The sequence below is a fragment of the Lycium barbarum genome, chromosome 6, assembly GCF_019175385.1.
Source record: "Lycium barbarum isolate Lr01 chromosome 6, ASM1917538v2, whole genome shotgun sequence".
Taxonomy (NCBI): domain Eukaryota; kingdom Viridiplantae; phylum Streptophyta; class Magnoliopsida; order Solanales; family Solanaceae; genus Lycium; species Lycium barbarum.
In genome coordinates, this window is record NC_083342.1 from 126,693,058 (window position 1) to 126,711,000 (window position 17,943).

The 17,943-nt window shown below is 34.1% G+C and overlaps 2 protein-coding genes across 2 annotated transcripts; both read left to right on the plus strand.

Annotated features, from left to right (window-relative positions):
• Positions 1-209: 209 nt before the first annotated feature.
• On the plus strand, positions 210-3,056 carry LOC132600158 (probable WRKY transcription factor 9). Its single transcript, XM_060313258.1, has 5 exons — positions 210-586; positions 788-922; positions 998-1,354; positions 1,434-1,550; positions 2,039-3,056. Exons 1-5 carry the CDS (start codon positions 395-397, stop codon positions 2,714-2,716), a joined length of 1,479 nt encoding a protein of 492 aa, XP_060169241.1. The 5' UTR covers positions 210-394; the 3' UTR covers positions 2,717-3,056.
• Positions 3,057-8,800: 5,744 nt separating this feature from the next.
• LOC132600160 (chaperonin CPN60-like 1, mitochondrial) lies at positions 8,801-10,778 on the plus strand. Its single transcript, XM_060313259.1, has 4 exons — positions 8,801-9,067; positions 9,223-9,247; positions 9,343-9,474; positions 10,499-10,778. Exons 1-4 carry the CDS (start codon positions 9,030-9,032, stop codon positions 10,568-10,570), a joined length of 267 nt encoding a protein of 88 aa, XP_060169242.1. The 5' UTR covers positions 8,801-9,029; the 3' UTR covers positions 10,571-10,778.
• Positions 10,779-17,943: the final 7,165 nt, after the last annotated feature.

The following is a 17,943-nucleotide window of genomic DNA, read 5'->3' on the forward strand; positions in this document are numbered from 1 at the left end:
TATTTCAAAAGATATTTTATGTCCGAATCTACGATCAAAATTAAAAGATTTAACTCTCGAAATCAAAACTTTTACAAGTTAATTGGGATCGAGGAAGAGGAAGTAACAAAAAGGATGCTCAAGAATGCCAGACTACTGCCAGTTCCTAAAACTTTATTAGTTCTTACAATTCTTTTTTATTGCTATTCCATTAGCATGTATTAATGGGTTTATTAATTAAAGTCAAACTTAGATGCGTCCTTAGATGTCCAATTATAATATTATACTAACTTCTTTTGAGATTAGCGAATTGACTTTGGTGCCTCAAAAGCAGCACGCAAATTAGAGAATTATAAGAAAGCAAATAAAGAGAGATAACCAAAGTTTTCTTTCTTGTTTCGTCTCTTCCTTAATTATGGGAAACAACAAATCAGAAAGTGATAATGAGATGGAAATTGATCTCAGCTTGAAGCTTGATGCTCGAGAAGAAGAAAATGAAGAAAACCAAATTGGAGAATCATCACAAGTGAACGAGAAGACACAAGGAAAAGACCAAGAATTACCAAAAGTTGATCCATCATCAGCTGGAAGCTCAAAAACTGAAGAGGTACATATTTTTTTTTTACTAATTACTTGCAAATCTTTAAATTTCTGTGTAAGCACTTGTTTCTGCAAGAAGAATGTTTTTTTTTCACATGAAGTAGTAGCTCAAAGGTGTTGAATTATGTGATCATCTCGTTTAAAAGTTTTATGAAGTTGTTAATTAGAGAGCGTGCACATTTATTCACCGACTTATGTTTTGTGTCAGTTATCGATGTTGAAAATGGAGATGAACAGGATGAAAGAGGAGAACAAGGTATTACGGAAGGCAGTGGAGCAAACAATGAAAGATTACTATGACTTACAAGCAAAATTCGAAATTATTCATCAAAATAATCACAAGGTACAACAATTTTCATCAATCATGTCATAGTTTAATCTTGTCTAAATTATAATTGTCTTTTTCTTTCTAAATTAGGATCACAGAGATTTTCTTTCATTGAGTGGAAATGATGATGCAAGTGAAGGATTAACAAGGGGTCCAAAAATCTTAGGTACTGCTAATAGAACTTCATCACCAATATCTCAAGAAGATGATACTATGGATGGTGAATTAGGGTTATCTTTGACTTTGGTAAGTAGTAACAGCACTACAGCAAGCAAATTAGTGGAAATAGAAGAAGATCAAAGAAAGGAGAGAAAAGAAGATCATCCTACTATTACTCATCAAATACAAAATAAACCACATGGAGGTTTAACAAGCCATGTGACTACTGCTTCTCCTCCAAACAGGAAATCTAGGGTTTCAGTCAGAGCAAGATGTGAATCAGCTACAGTAAGTTCAATACTAACATAAATTTTCAGGGTTTTCTTTAAATGAAAAAAATAATTAAACGAGGAAATTCGTTTATCAGATGAATGATGGCTGTCAATGGAGGAAATATGGTCAAAAAATTGCTAAAGGAAGTCCGAATTGTCCCAGAGCTTACTACCGCTGCACGGTGGCGCCGGGTTGTCCGGTGAGAAAGCAGGTAAGGACATAAATTTACTATCAGCCTGAATTAATCTGTTGCAGTATAATTGCTTGTATTACTTTTCAGATTATTAATTCCACTCATTATACGAGTCAAAGGCGTATGTAGCATTGTATATTGGGGTTCAATTGAACCCCAAACTTTCGACGCGGAGCATAAATTTGTGTGTAAAAAATTACTGAAATTGTAATAAATAGTAAATATGAACCCCTAACTTTAAAAATATAATGAGTTCAATGCTAAAAATCTTAAGTTTGAACCCATAGAGTTTAAATCCTGGATCCGCCTCTGATACGAGTAGACAGTTAAGTTATCTGTAGGTATTTCTTAATTAAGTGATATGATCTTTCGAAAAAGAGAATTAGACCGTCAATGTATACAAGTTAAGAGTTATCTTAAGAGTTATAGTGCAAGTGGAACTTAAAGACACTAGAGTTTTACTATGATTTATTTCTAATTAGAATTTGTTAAATCTTTTTAATTAGGTACAAAGATGTTTGGAGGACATGTCGATTTTGATCACAACATATGAAGGAACACATAATCATCCACTTCCAGTGGGTGCAACAGCAATGGCATCAACAGCATCAGCAGCAGCTTCCTTCATGTTAGTGGATTCAAGCATTAGCCCTCTTCTTAATTCCAATTCCAACTTAAACCAAGCACTTAATTTCCCTAGTTACCATAATAATTCTCCTTATTATCACCATATTCCAAGCTCTTCTTCTTCTTCGCCTTATAACTTCTCCAATTTTAGAAATAACATCCTTAATTCTAGTGATCACAATTCACAAGGGAACATAGTTCTTGATCTCACCAAGAATATTTCTAATAACCATCAATTTCCCTTTGCAAGTTCTTCTTCAAACTCTCATGAAATGGGCCATCCTAATTGGATGCCTAAATTACCGAACAATAATTATGAAGGAAACAACCTTTTTGCTGGTCCTAAGTTACAGGGTGATCATCATTATCAACAAAATAGTAATAATAATAATAATAATCCTATGTTGGCTCATGAAAATATGAGTGCCATTGCTTCTGATCCTAAGTTTAGGGTTGCTGTCGCCGCTGCTATTTCTTCACTCATTAATAAAGACCAAACCCATTCATCTGGTCATGGAGAGAGCAATGGTGGCTCTATTAGGAACACAGATTCTTGATACATATACAAGGTGGAATGACACTAGGTACGCAGGTCTCGGCAGAAATGGACATTCAAGATTTAAATTTGATGAATTATATACCTTGAGGGTGCTTAGCATCTAACTCATTGTAATTTTGAAATTATGATTCAGATATTATATTTGTTAAACTTTTAGTACCTTTTTTTACATACAAATTATATGTTTCCATGTCGAAAATACTGGGTTCAATTGAACCCATATTGCACGAAGGTTGCATCTGTATCTGATCTTAGGAGAGTAATACTGGAATGTGTAGAAGTAGTCAATGTGTTTGCATCTTACATTCTCTTCAAAAAAGAAAGACTTACTAGGTTAATTTTTTGTATTTAATTGTCAGGTAATTAAGTTTGTCCAAGTCCAATGAAATTCATTGTGGACTTTCCTTTTTTAATCAATAGTATCATTTTACTTTGTTTTTTTTTTTTTTTTGGTGGGGGGGTGGGGGTTGGGGTGGGGTGTGGGGGGTTTCCATGTGAAGCCTTGACTGATGCTAAACTCAAGGAGTTGGATCTTTAAAAGGTTTGTTTAGCACTTCTTTTAGTGTAATACAAGACATATTTAACTAATCGTCCAACAAAAATAAGTCACTAAATTGTGATGCATTTAAAATTAGTATATAAATGTAATCTGGTTGAAAGATATTAATGTAATATATCTTCAATATTTCTTTCTTTTGAAAAAGGTGATTTTGACTTGTAAAATATACTGTACATAATAAGAGTATTTCATATGAAATTAACTTGAATATATATAAAGAAGTATTTCATATCAAGTTACCAACAAAAAAAAGGTACCAAGGTCATGGTAATTAGCTATATATTTTTCATAATTAAACTATATATATAATAAGTAATTGAAGGTTATTGATCAGTTATGTAATGCTAATTTAATGTAGTAGAAACTCAAAAATGTCAAACAATCAAGTTAGACTTTCTTATTATACTTCGACTTAATTACATTTCTCGTTCAATTAGTCTAGTTCGGAGGAAAAGGGAAAAAATATAAACAAAAGACTGCTCTAATACCTAAATTAGTTGGTGATTTAATTTCCATCTAAACACCTTTGATGGGCTATACCACAAATTAATTAAATGCTAATCACTAGGAAATCTCAATGCTAGCCGTAGAATTGGAAAAAACACAGTTGAACAATATGTATTATTTTTTCTTATATATTGACCTCTTGATTTATCAACTATAGCCTAACTTTTTAAAAATAGACTTGGGATGATTTATAGGGCATGGTCCAACTTATAGGATAACATCATATACAGCTAGATGTTCTTTATTTATTTGGACTCTAGGAACTTTAAGTTTATCACTTGCGATAATATACTAGTCTTATTTTTTAATTAAAGATGATCACCTTAATTACCTTTCTTTATTAAAGTTCTGTTCTCTATTATATTAGACAAGTAACCTTTAAATCAAGAGGCTGAAGACGGAGTTAATTAATTGACTGATCCTTCTGTTGTTTCCATTAGAATTTTGGAAATGGTTCGATCAATTCAATTGCAATTTACTCATAGGAAATGAAAACACTGGACTGGGACATCTAATCCTTGACTTAAGGTTAATTGCTCAAAACTTTGAGAGAAGGGACAAAATACGCCCTCAAAATTTTATTTTTGAATTTGGGAAGATTTTTTTTTTTTTCTTATTTTCTATCTTTTGTGTGGGAAACTTCTAAAAAGAATTCAATAAAACTTTACAAATCACCGTGATATAACAAAAATTTGTTAACTAAATTTTTTTGTTTTAGCAAATTCAGTAGACACTACCACTTTCGAGATAACATCTCAATTCTCAACAAGAATACCCTATGTAACTTAAATACGATTCAATTTTTATTTATATGAAAAGAGGAAAAAGAAATACTGAAAGACATGAATTTTTTGCCCGAAGTAATAAGTACATGAGAAAATAACTTTAATCATGAGAGTGGAGCCAAGCAGTGAGCACAAAGTGATAGTAGTATCAAGTATGTTCTACAATTAAACCTTTCTGTAATGACGTAGTTTGTTCCTAAAAGTTTTAAAAAATGTGGTTTTTCCAGATAATTACGCATCAAACATTTCTAGATGTGTTGATCTTAAGAAACGCAAGATCTCTAGTTTAAAGAGCCATGATTCCCACATTCTAATGGAGCATCTTTTGCCAATTGCTTTCAGAAAATCTCTTCCTAAAGAAGTTACTTCAGTGTTGATTGAGTTATGTAATTACTTTAGAGAAGTATCAAGCAAGGTTTTAGATGTGAAGTATATAGAGAAGCTCCAGCAACGAATTTGGTTGAATCATTCTAATATGGAAGTGATATTCCCTCCCTCCTTTTTCACTATTATGGTTCATTTGGTAATTCATCTTGGAGAGGAAGCAATTCTTGCTGGTCCTGTACAAGGTCATTGGATGTACCCCGTTGAAAGATATATTCTTTGTTGTGTAAGTTGATATATTTTTAAATTTTTTCTAATCTTACGATTCCTTTTAAACAATTGTTAATTTGAAACCTTATGTTCGGTACAATTCCACACCAGAAGGTTGTATCGCTGAAGGGTACGTTATGGAGGAATGTCTCACTTTTTGTTCTAGATATTTAGAGGATGGTGATATTGAAACAATGTTTAATCGACCAAGGCGTAATGATGATGACAATGATATCAATTCTAGTAGTGAATCTACTATCTTGTCAAAGTTGTTTCCTGTATCAGGCAAGCCTGTGGGTGCTATTAAAAACGCTACCCTTACCTCCCTTAAAAATTATACAAGCTCACCGATATGTGATAACTAATTGTGAAATAGTTGATGCATTTCGAGAGTAAGTTACATGGTCTTTTATATTGTTTGTTTTCTTATCCTAATGTATTTTTATATCTTACTTTGTGAATTACAACGACATTTAGGAAGTTTAGAATTGAGGTCACTCGGATGCATCGTAGCAAAAAAAACTAGTGCACAAACATTTTCACGAGTGGCTTAAGGGATATGTAAGATTGCAAATATTTCATTCTCTTTTAAACTCAAAATCTCGTAAAATATATATAACTGTCCTAATACATTAAAAAATAATAGGTTTCAAGAAAGGATGGTGCAGATATTACACCTGAAATTGAATGGCTTGCAAATGGGCCAAATAATGTTGTGAGGAGATTCAAGGAGTTTAACGTTCATGGATTTAAGTTTCGTACTATGAGGAAAGAGCAAGGATTGAGAATACAAAATAGTGGTGTTGTTATGTGTGCTGTTACTAAGAGATTTTCAAGTGGTTGAGAATTTATTGAACAGTCAAGTGATGATATGCACTATGGTCAATTGGTTGACATCATAGAGTTGAATTATTATGGTAAGTTAAAGGTTGTGTTATTCAAATGTATTTGGGTAGACACTACACTTAACAAGGTAATCAAGATAGATCAATTTGGGATAACAAGTGTAAACTTTTCCCGTTTGATACACACTGGAGCAAAAGAAACAGATGAACCATTTATACTTGCAACTGATGCTACAATGGTGTACTATGTTGATGATCCAATTGATGAAGGTTGGTGCTCTGTTTGTCATATGAAGCCTAGAGACATATATGATATGGGAGACATGGATTCTGTGGATTTAGAGGAGCCACCAATGGAGGACATACCTTTTCGTGAGCAACATTTGGAAAATATTGAACACTTACAATTAGTGCGGGATGATCGTTATGAACAAGAACAAGATGAACCAACTCATGATGATTATGAAAGTGTTAGTGATGGAGATGGTGAAGGAATGTTAGACTAGTTTAATACCCCTGTTATGGAATTGAAGACTTACGACTAAGATGCATTTAATACCTCTGTAAGCTTCAAATACTTGTCCCTTTTAAAATTTCTGTTTTAGTAGTTCATTTACTGTGTTCTTAATCCTCGCTCTTTCCAAAAGAACAGGAAATTTGTGTTCATATGAATCTGTTTACTGCATAATACTTTAGAACTTGTGTTTTCAGGAATTTGTTTATAGTAGCAACATCTTTTGCCAATTGCTAAAAGTAGTTAAATACAACTTGTAATTTGTAATATTAACTCTGTGATGCTGTTTAAGAATATTTGATTAATGCTTAAAAAATTGGAATGTAAGCTAGCGAGCAGTTTGAAATGGCAATGCTTCTCCCTGGCTATCTTCTCTATTGGCGTTACTTGCTATTAATTAGTGATTGTTACTTTATACGCTTATATGCTTGAACTCTATGGATGTGTTTCTGTGATTTGTATTCAGTTTGGGTATCATTAAGGAATTGATAGAAGAAAGCGTATGTATTTGGTCCAATTTTTGCAACCATGGATAAAGAAGAATGACTCAGCCTTTTGATTTTTTTCTTACAGTTAAAATAGTTGTTTGTTATTTAGCTTATCACCTTTTTAGTATGGCCTTGTGTTTAAAATTACTTATATTTTTCAGTGTTCTTTTCAAATTGCAGAGTTGGCTTGGAACCAAAGATGGATTTTTCTTGATATGACATTTGAGCTCTAAATCCTGTTGAATTTTATGTGTGTTGTTATGTAGATTTTAGTTGTGATAAGTGGTGATTGGTTTGATTAGAGTCATTTGTGACATGTTTTATGTGTAAAGGTTCTGTCACGCCCCGAACCATGGCCTAGGCGTAACACGGCACTTGGTGCCTAACTGCATGTGACCGAGCGAACCCATAGGCTGGCTGAATCAACATGTGATATCGAAACATGCAATAATAAGGAAATAAGACTAACACATGCTGATCAACTAGAAGTCTGACCGAAAATATATTAAATGCGAAAATACTGGTTAAAGTCTGAAACATCTGAATAAATAGCCAACAAGGCTAATACATAAAAGACTGCTAATATCTGACTAACTGAACTATGTCTATGAAGCCTCTACGAATACTATAAAGATAATTATTTAAAACTGGACAGATTGAAAGCAGGATAACGCCCCGAAGGAACTGGGGCTCACCAATCAGTTGATACGAGCGGTCCTTGTTAGCTGGATCGTCAACCTGTATGTCGTTGCCTGCATCGCGAGATGCAGACCCCCAATCAATAATAGGGACATCAGCGCGATGCAGGCCCCCAATCAATAAAAAGGACATCAGCACATTTGAATTGTACTGGTATGTAAAGCAACTGAAAGAAGAAACACTACTAAAAAATCAGCGTTTAGTGACGGAATATTAGCGACAGACCATATTCTGTCGCTAATTAATGAAGGATTAGCTACGGATTTCTCATTTTGTCGCAAGATTAGCAACTAAAATTTTATCTCATTATATAGTGACGGATTAGCAACGAAAACTGAGTTTCGTTACTAATAATTAGCGCGAATTTTTGGCGCCTTAAATTTCACTACAGATTTAGCAACAGAAGAGGCGCAACAAATTTTATTTTTAATTAGCGACGGATTCAGCAACGAAATATCCGTCGCTAGGCCTTTAATTTTTCTACAAAAAAATATATATTTGCAGCAACGGAATATTTTGTCGCAATATTAATTATTAAAAGAAATGAATGTATTATTTAGCGACGGAATATAAAATCCATCGCTATTCCGTCGTTAAATGTAAAAAAAAAAAAAAAAAAAAAGATATCTCCTAGCTAGGGTACACATTATTTCATTTCCAAACACAGCAGCCAACACGGATAGAGAGATAGACTGTGCGAAATTGCTAACATAGAGAGAGAGAGCACAACATAGATCAAAATAATGTGAATCTAGGGTTTCTATTGTGTTTTTCTCTTCTTCTACTGCAACTTTTATCTAAAGGAAAGGTATGTTTTGATTTTTCTATGTTTTATGGGCAGTTTCTTTCTTCTTTATCTCCTTCTTTGTATTTTCTGACATTAAATCTATCTGTGTTTTCTTGCTTATTATCTAAAGGACAGAGTGTCTTTAAGTATTTTTTTGGGCTAAAATCGAAGTTGGGTGTGTTGAAAACTGTTGGGTTTATAATTTATTTGAAGGTTAAGTGTTGGGAATCTCTATTTCGGCCAAAATCTGATGAAAATAGAAATTCGACCTTTGTTTGTGTTAAATCTTGTAGGATAATATTATTTGGTGGTTAAAGTTTGTTTTAATTCGTTGCATGTCGAGAAAAAGCTTGAAGAACTCAACATTCTTTATATTCTGTGATTTGAAATCAGTGTTAGTGAACTGGGTTTCTTACTCGATTTTTTTTGTTTCAGTTTGTCATTTTTTTTAACTAAAAGGTGAATGATATTTTCTGTTTCAATAAGTTATTTCAGCTTGTTCTTCTCTCTTAGCAGCATTTCTCATTAGCAAAATGTATCGTTTTGTAGTAAATCTTGCTTCCAAAGCCAGGTAATATTCACATTTTATAACTTAGATTTTTCTGTTAGAAAAATGTATTCTTTATTACTTTTAAGAAATACCCATTTTCTTGTTTTTCTTTTTTGTGTTAGAAAAATGTAATCTTTATTACTTTTAACAAATACCCATTTTTTTGTTTTGTACAGAGTGGCAAGAACCAACACCCAACAAGTGAGTACTATTTTGCAAGATACTTTTTTTTTTTTGGTATAGATCAAGAAGAGCTGTATTTTGGATTGTCTGTTTATAAATGGTTTTTGTTGCAGATTGGTGGAAGGTTAAATTGGAGTAGAAGTTATGCTGCAAAGGATATTAGATTTGGTGTTGAAGCTCGAGCTGCAATGCTTCAAGGTATTGAAGAACTTGCTGATGCTGTTAAAGTCACTATGGGTCCAAAGGTGAATTTTTTATCAACCCCATTAGTCAATACACTCTGTTTGTTACATAGATTGTTTATATATTTATATGTAAACAATTCAACCCCATTAGTGAATACACACTGTTTGTTACATAGATTGTTCATATATTTATATGTAAACAATGTTTAGTATAAAATATTGTGACTTATAGTACTTGAAATGTTACTGCATCTTTAGAAGCTGAAATAAGTGTCAGGTTGCTGATTGTTTTTTAGGCAAGCAACTGCTATAGTGGAGACATATTTTGTGCCTTACTTTGCTATTTGATGAACTGCTACTACATTTGAATGAGTTTTGTATCTCCACTTTGAGAGTTGTTTACTGTGTTTGAATGATTGCATTTACAACAAACATATGTGGTCTTTGAGATAGAAACTCCTATACTTGATTGGTGCCTACTTTTGCCAAATAAGAATTGATGCTACATTGCGAAAATCCTGAATAAAAATTGCTGCACTTTTAGTCATTTTGCTGTTGTATGTTGGGGTAAAACTATTGCTCTTAATATATAGTTGTGCATTTGATAGAAGCTGTTACACTTGACATGATTGTTGTCTTTTAGAAGGCAAAGAAATGACTGCATTTTGTTAAAACACAGAAGATGATATACTTTTTTTAAATGACATTTATTGAGACTGCAAGATCTGCGTAGTTCCTAGATCTCCTTCCGTCATTTTGTTATTAAAATGTTCATGCTGTATTGTGGAGAACTAGTTCGATTACTCATGTCAAAATTCAATTATTATTGACAAAACGGTGAGAATGATTTCTGCTGAGTCTATTTGGGGCGTTTCGGCAGTTCTTGCTCTTTTTGTATTGTAGCTATGTGTGCAGGCATAGATTGACATCATGCCAAGTTTATGTTTCTGTGCTTTACTGATTCTACTTGCGGAGTATAATATGCCCTTTGCTATTTGGTGATTTGTAACACTATGAAGTTGTAGTTGCAAGACTATAGCAGCCAACCGATAATTAATGATTCTAGCACTTTCTTGTTGGACAGGTGGTGTGGAGTATTATTTTCTCCCTTGGAATATGGAAACTGAAGCTTCTTTTGGTATTTGTAATTTCTTAAGGCAATTCAGCAGTTCCACTGTTGCTAGAAAAGTTGATTTTACAGACCTTACATAAGAATTGTATCTCATTTCTTGTTTACTGCATGAAAGTATATAGGAACCTTTTTGTTTGTACATATTAAAAGATAAAAAAAGTATATCATCTACTGTTGTACTATGATTTTTCTACTGTAATCGATTTCAAATTGCAGTCATCCGCATAAATGGTATCCGCAAATTGCAGTCATATTTATGCATTGGAGGTGATTTTCTTTAGCATCACTGTGGTTAGTCTTTGTGTATCTTTTATAAAAGCTGCATTGCTGTTGATGTTCTATGTTGTTACTGGTGTGCTTTTAGTACAGTATTTTTAGCATTTTTGTACTGCTAATGCTAATGAAATGCAGTGCAAAAATGCTAGTTTTTCAGCATTTCTACACTGCGTTTTCAGCATTTCTGCACTGCGTTTCCGCATTTCTGCACAATTTTCAGCATTTCTGCACAGCGTTTCAGCATTTCTGCAATGCGTTTCAGCATTTCTGCACTGCGTTTCAGCATTTCTGCACAACGTTTCAGCATTTCTGCACAGTTTTTCAGCATTTTTGCACTGCGTTTTCAGCATTTCTGCACTGCGTTTCAGCATTTCTGAAATGCAGTGCAAAAATGCTAAAAATACTGTACTAAAATGCTGAAATTTAGTACAGAAATGCTGAAAAACCTATGCAGAAATGCGAAAAATGCAGTGCAAAAATACAAATACGCAGTGCAGAAAAAAATCACTGCTGAAGCACAACACTAAAAAAATACTGAAACGCAGTTTAGAAAATCGTGCAGAAATGCTGAAACGCAGTGCAGAAATGCTGAAAACGCAGTGCAGAAATGCTGAAAAACTGTGCAGAAATGCTGAAACGCTGAAATATTGTGCAGAAATGCTGAAAAACTGTGCAGAAATGTAGACCATATCTCACCATATCTCCAATAGTTCCTTTGGAGGATCACAAGATCTTCAAATTATTGAGAAGTGCTATCTCATGCAGAAAAGTATATTCTTGACGTTGACAAATGAGCAGGTTTATTCTTAACTTTCTAATATATAGGTGTTGATCGTGTTCGTTTCCTTTGAACTTGAATGCCAATAAAGATGGCTGAATACAATCTATGAATTACCAATGTCGTTTCATGGTTTTCAATTACTATTTATTAACTTGTCTATAAGAATGATTTGCTTGGAATAAGAAATACTTTTTAGTAGGAAAATTGCAATGTAAATTGGCTACTTCGATTGAGTCTTTGTATATGTAAAACCATTATTCTAAGAAGTTACATTTTGCATAACTTGGGGGCTTATCGAAATCCCTAATTTGCTGCATTTTGGCCTAATAGTGAACGACATGTGCTACTACATTTTATGGGCTGTTATTGTATTTGTGATTTGGCCATTGCATCTGATGAATTAAGCTCCTACATATCTTGGTGTTGGAACTGTTGTGCTATAAGGTTACTTGCTGTTCCATTTTGAACTAAGCCATTGCTTTTTTTTTTTTGGGCTAAACATGAATCTGCATTGCTGTTGATGTTCTATGTTGTTACTGGTGTGCTTTTGCTGGAATTTGTAATAATGTTACTGCATATACCAAAGGCGACTTAATCTAAGGATGAGTACTTACAACCCCACCACAAGTCCACAACTAACTTAACCTTCCAGCTCTTATAATATACAAATGCCAATTAGTACCTAATTGTATATGCGAAGCTTTTTTTTTTTTTTAGTCGGTCCAAAAAGAACACAGTTGTTATTGACTCTTGAAAACTAATGTACTAACATATGTTGAGATGGGGAGGATTGAACCTTAACAAGTCCTTATGACTGAAGACTACAGATTACTAAAACTATATTCTACAACTCAAAAACTTATAGATTTTAGCATGAAGATCACAGGAATTATCTGCGGAAAAGAAAATCCCAAGTAACCTTGCCTCCAAACTTTTTAAAAATATTGGTGTAGTAGTTGGTGTGTGAACATGGATGGATCTAGTGTTGTAGCCGTTATTTTGCCAAAATCTTCCATATTCCACATTCCTCTGTCAACTCATGGTCCGATTCTTTAAAAGGTAAAAAGTTATTGTTTCAAGTTATTTTTGGAGTAGCTAGGGAGAAAAGATGTAAAGTTAGCATAGAAATTTCTTAGAACTCAAAATATGGAAGAACTTAACCAACTCAAATAAACTAGTAACTGATACTTTCATCTGAAATTTACATCCTTAACAAGATATATGCTGATTTTTCTTTGAGATTGGGAAGAAAGTTTACCGCTTCACTGCTATATTAGTGTCACTTTTACTTTGTTTTAGAATAAAATAATACATGTGATGTGAATGTAGAATAATTCTACTTACTTCATGCCCATTGGCACTATAATTGCAGTTACACTTCCCTTGCATTTATTAAATCTTTGTTCACATCTCTCATGTGATTTGCATTGTGTTTCTTTATGGATTGCTGTATGGCCAACTAATTCTTCATATACATGCATGTGCTTTGGTTCCTTTTGCCTTTTTTTTTTTTTAAGCTAGTAATTTCTCCCATTGAATACAATTTAAATTTTTATGCAGGGGCAACCCCCTGATTGCATACTAAAGGACGCAAAAAACACCAGCAAGCTAAGTTATTCAAGTTTTCTTGGGAGCATTAATCCTATGAGAAGATCTAGAGTTTATCAAGCTTTGGCAGAAGAAGATATTGAAGTTGTAAGTAGATGAAATTCAAAACTAATGAATTATGAAATAGGGTTACTGGAAATCATACATTTCTTATACTTGAACATTTGGAAACTTTTCTCCATGTTACTTATAGTTTTGGTGTAAAGGGTTCTAGCTATGACGTGTAGATAATTGGGATATTTTGTTAAAATGGATGTGGTTGAACAACATAAGCATAGTGTATTGTATACATTTTCCAACCATCTAAGTGTTATTAATGCAATTGATTAAACTTATCAGTAAAACAGAAAGGAAAACATGAGCAGAAGGTGTAAACTTGTGGTATATGGTATTAGCTTAGTGCTAGCAGCCAATTAACTTGTGGTATATGGTATTAGCTTAGTGCTAGCAGCCAATTAACTTGTGATATATGCATTTTGTGGGGCTTGTTTTAGTTTCTTTATAGTCTAAAGTTTTGGTTTCAAGTCTGTTTTGATGTTGATAAGTAATGAAACATTATTGATTGAGAGTAGTTCTTTCTCAGGATTATACGGCTTAAGCTGTAATCGTGACAAGATATCGGATGGCTAAAGCTCTTTTAATTTTTGCAGGATGCCAAGGGCAATGATGTTAATCTCAGTCTGATATTGATCAATGTGAAGCATATTACTAAGCTGCTAGGGGAACAAGGAAGAGAAGAATATATGGTCTTGGATCTCAAGCACAAAGTTATCTGCTTTTTGTTGGAAAGAACAAAATTATGCACTAACAATACTTGATGGATGTGTGAGTTCTTTTGGTAGTTGACAACTTGGTGTTGTCAGTGTTTTGGACTTAACGGGTTAGGATTTCGCTATCTATTTTGAATCTTTTTTATAAATATTATTTTATGTGAATGTCAGTTATTTTTAAGGGTATTTATTACTTTGTATTTAGTATGTGTTAACAGGTGTATTTAAAATAAAATAAAAAAATTGGAAGAAAAATACTTGTGACAGATTTGCGACGGATTTTGGTCGTTGTTAGAGGGAAAACAGTAGGCTACAGACTGCGACAAACATTGTATTGTCGCTAAATGCAGGCACAAATAATTCAAAGATTTTGCGACGGATTAGCGACAATAGTTTTCGTCGCTAATTTACTAAAACGACGAAATGAAATATGAAATTAGTCACGGAATTCATAACAATAGCAACAAAATAATCCGTTGCTATAATGTGGAACGGATCTCATACGTCGCTACTCTGTCGCTAAGTTTGCTACGAATTTCATTTTTCCGTCGCTAATAGGTTAGCAACGCGCAAAATCGCAACAGACGACATTCCGTCGCTAATCCGTCGCAACACATGTTTAGCAACAGATATATGCTGATTAGTGACGGAATACGTCCGTCACTAAACGCTGTTTTTTTAGTAGTGAAATATAAGTATTGAAACTGAACTAAACAGGAAAGCAAGAATCTGAAGTACTCCCTGTTCTGAACGAAGAATCACCTGTACGACTGTAAATATAAATTGTGGCCTAAGGCCCAAATAATGTGCACAAAAACTTTGGCCTCAGGCCCAAGCAAAACGTATGTATAAACTGTGGCCTAGGGCCCAAAAATACAGATAGAGGTGTTCAACATTAAACAATTTACAAGACTGAGACTGGCAATAGCTGATAGCATGATAACTGTTTCTAATTATTGTCACGACCCAACCCCATGGGCCGCAACTAGTGTCCGAGCTGGACACCCAGACGTACTCACTTACCAGAATCGGCATACACTGACTTATACAGATACAAGATCACATGTCGTCTTAAGCAGTCACATATATCATACATATCATACAGAAGCCACCAAGGCTATCGTAAAACATATCGCCCAAAATATATACATACGTATTCACACATACAGGTCGTTAAGGCTGACATAGCATATGGAATCGCTTGAGAAGCATATCACACAGACATAACCAAACAATGACGACCCATGACCTACATACATGTCTACAAGCCTCTAACAAAGACAACAGAATCATATGACGGGACAGGGCCCCGCCGTACCCCTGAATATATGCATACATATATCCAACGGAAGAGTCTGTACCAAAATGTGGGCTCCAGAACAAGGGAGCACTCCAAAGCAGCAGGGTAGATGTCCTAAGCTGTCGGGTCACTCACGTGCGCGTCTATACCTGCGGGCATGAAACGCAGCCCCCGAAGAAGAGGGGGTCAGTACGGAATATGTACTGAGTATGTAAGGCATAAGAACATCAAGTACAGATGAATCATGAAAACCAACCTCAATAATAGAATGCATCTTTGGCTAACATCTGAGAATATCTGCATAACTCTATATGACAGAAACTGACTCTACGGCGTATGATAGGCATAGATTATAATATAGCTGATAGTGCTGTGGAACGTACAGCCCGATCCATATATAACATAACGTTTTAGTGCCGAGGAACGTACGACCCGATCCATAAATATAACATATTAGTGCCGAGGAACGTACGGCTCGATCCATATATAACATAACATGTTAGTGCCGAGGAACGTACGGCCCGATCCATAAATATAATATATTAGTGCCGAGGAACGTACGGCCCGATCCATAAATATATTGCTGCAGAACGTGCAGCCCGATTCATATACTAAGACTCGATGGACAAGTATACTTACCGACACCTAAAGGCTCAGAAACAAGTTTCGGGTCAATCCGATTTAGTATAAGAAAGTTATGAGCGTTTGAAGTACAGAACCTTCTATGAACGTTTCAGAAGCCATTTTTGGAAAATCAAAGCAACAATCATGTTAGGTACCTTTCGAATATCGTTATAGATCAGATCAAATAGAGCTTTTGGAACCATATGTACGTATCAGAATACATCAAAGACTCAATGGAATAATCAAACGTGCTATCATTTGAAAATCAAGACATTGGTCATATCACTTATCTCTCGAATACCATTCGGAAACGTATCAAATAGATCTTCGGATATCATAGATACACATCCAAACCATATGAAATAGCTTCTGCAAGTCAAGAATATTAGCCATCCTAGTGGCTCTAAGAATAGGAATTTCTTTGAAATCATACATATACGTCATTTGTTCGTTTCATAAGGATCATGCCAAAAGAAAGAAAGGGTAAGCCTTACATACCTTGCCCGTTTTCTACGCTAATCCGAACTTAAGTCTTTGGCTTCGCAAGATCTACAACAATATTCATACATACCAAACATTAGCCATAAACACTTAAGAGTCCAATTCTAAACCAACACTTTATTTACAGAAATTTCGGCAGCATTTCCCCTGTAAATACAACCATCCCCGAGAATCCAACTCGGCTAAATCATCAACAACAAATCCGAGAATTTAACTCGGCCAAATTATCAACAACAATACCAAAGTTATTATAACAATATCCACAATCAATTCAAAAAGCATACTAACGCTAGCAACTTCTTTCTACAAACTTCGACGGCGTTTCATTTACGTTCAATTCATAATTGCTTACATATTCAAGTACTAATCCGCAACCATTCAAACAATAATCAAGAATACTTCAAACAATCCGTACAATATTCAAAACAATCCAACCAATATGCCATTCCACCCGAAACCTCCCAAATGGAACAAGAACAACAACAACACATTTCCTTCCTTCAAATTCATGAACTACACCAACAATTCACACACTAACAACATTATTTTCCATAAATACAAGAAACTACATTCAAATTACATTGGCTTCTAAAACAACTCTCCAACACTTACAACTTCAACTAGAATCATCAAACTTTCATTATCAATATAGAATCCACAACAACAACAACCAAAACACTAGATAAAATTGATTCATTCTCTTCTATACCACACAACAACCACACAGCCACAATACTATATATACACGGCCACAACATAACATCCATATTTTCATAAATTTCATCCATTTCTACATACTACCACATACACAACCATCCATAACATATAAAAGAAGATTAATTCTTACCTTTTTCCTTTAACTTCTCACTTGGCTATGGTTATGAACTTGCAACAAAGAGGGGTCTACTTGCTCCAACAATCATACCACGTTAAAGAGGGCCTTCTAATTGCTTGAATTGCTAGAAGAAAATAATTTTTGATCAAATTTTTCAAGGGGTCACTTTGGCTCTCCCATGGCCGAATGGCCTTCTCATTTTTTTCTTTCTCCAAGCTTCTTGAAATCTCTATGGATGAAGATGAGAAATATGACCATTAAGTCATCTTTTGGTCTTATTTATTAAACCTCCATGTGGGCCTAAGACCACTCCCTATTGGACGGCCCACTTGGCCCCTTTTTGCTTCAAGACCATTTTTTTTTGTTTTGGAATTCATGAAAAATTATTTTTTCAATTTTCAAATTTGCCCTTAGCCTTCCTCAATATTACCATGAACCATCTTGTAAATTTCCCTTTTTGCCCCTAGCCTTTCTTACTATTTCCACTTCAAAATTTTCATAAACAACTTGTGTATCAAACCGGATCAAAAATATAGTCTTGCTCTTAACTTCCCGCAATTATCTTGAATTATCCGAATGTACAAAATGCGGGATATAACAATTATGGGACTTAAAACAATTAATTGTTTATATACTGATTGAGACTCATGTGATGTCAATACACAAGTTTATAATGATTACGTATTGAGTTCATGATATTCA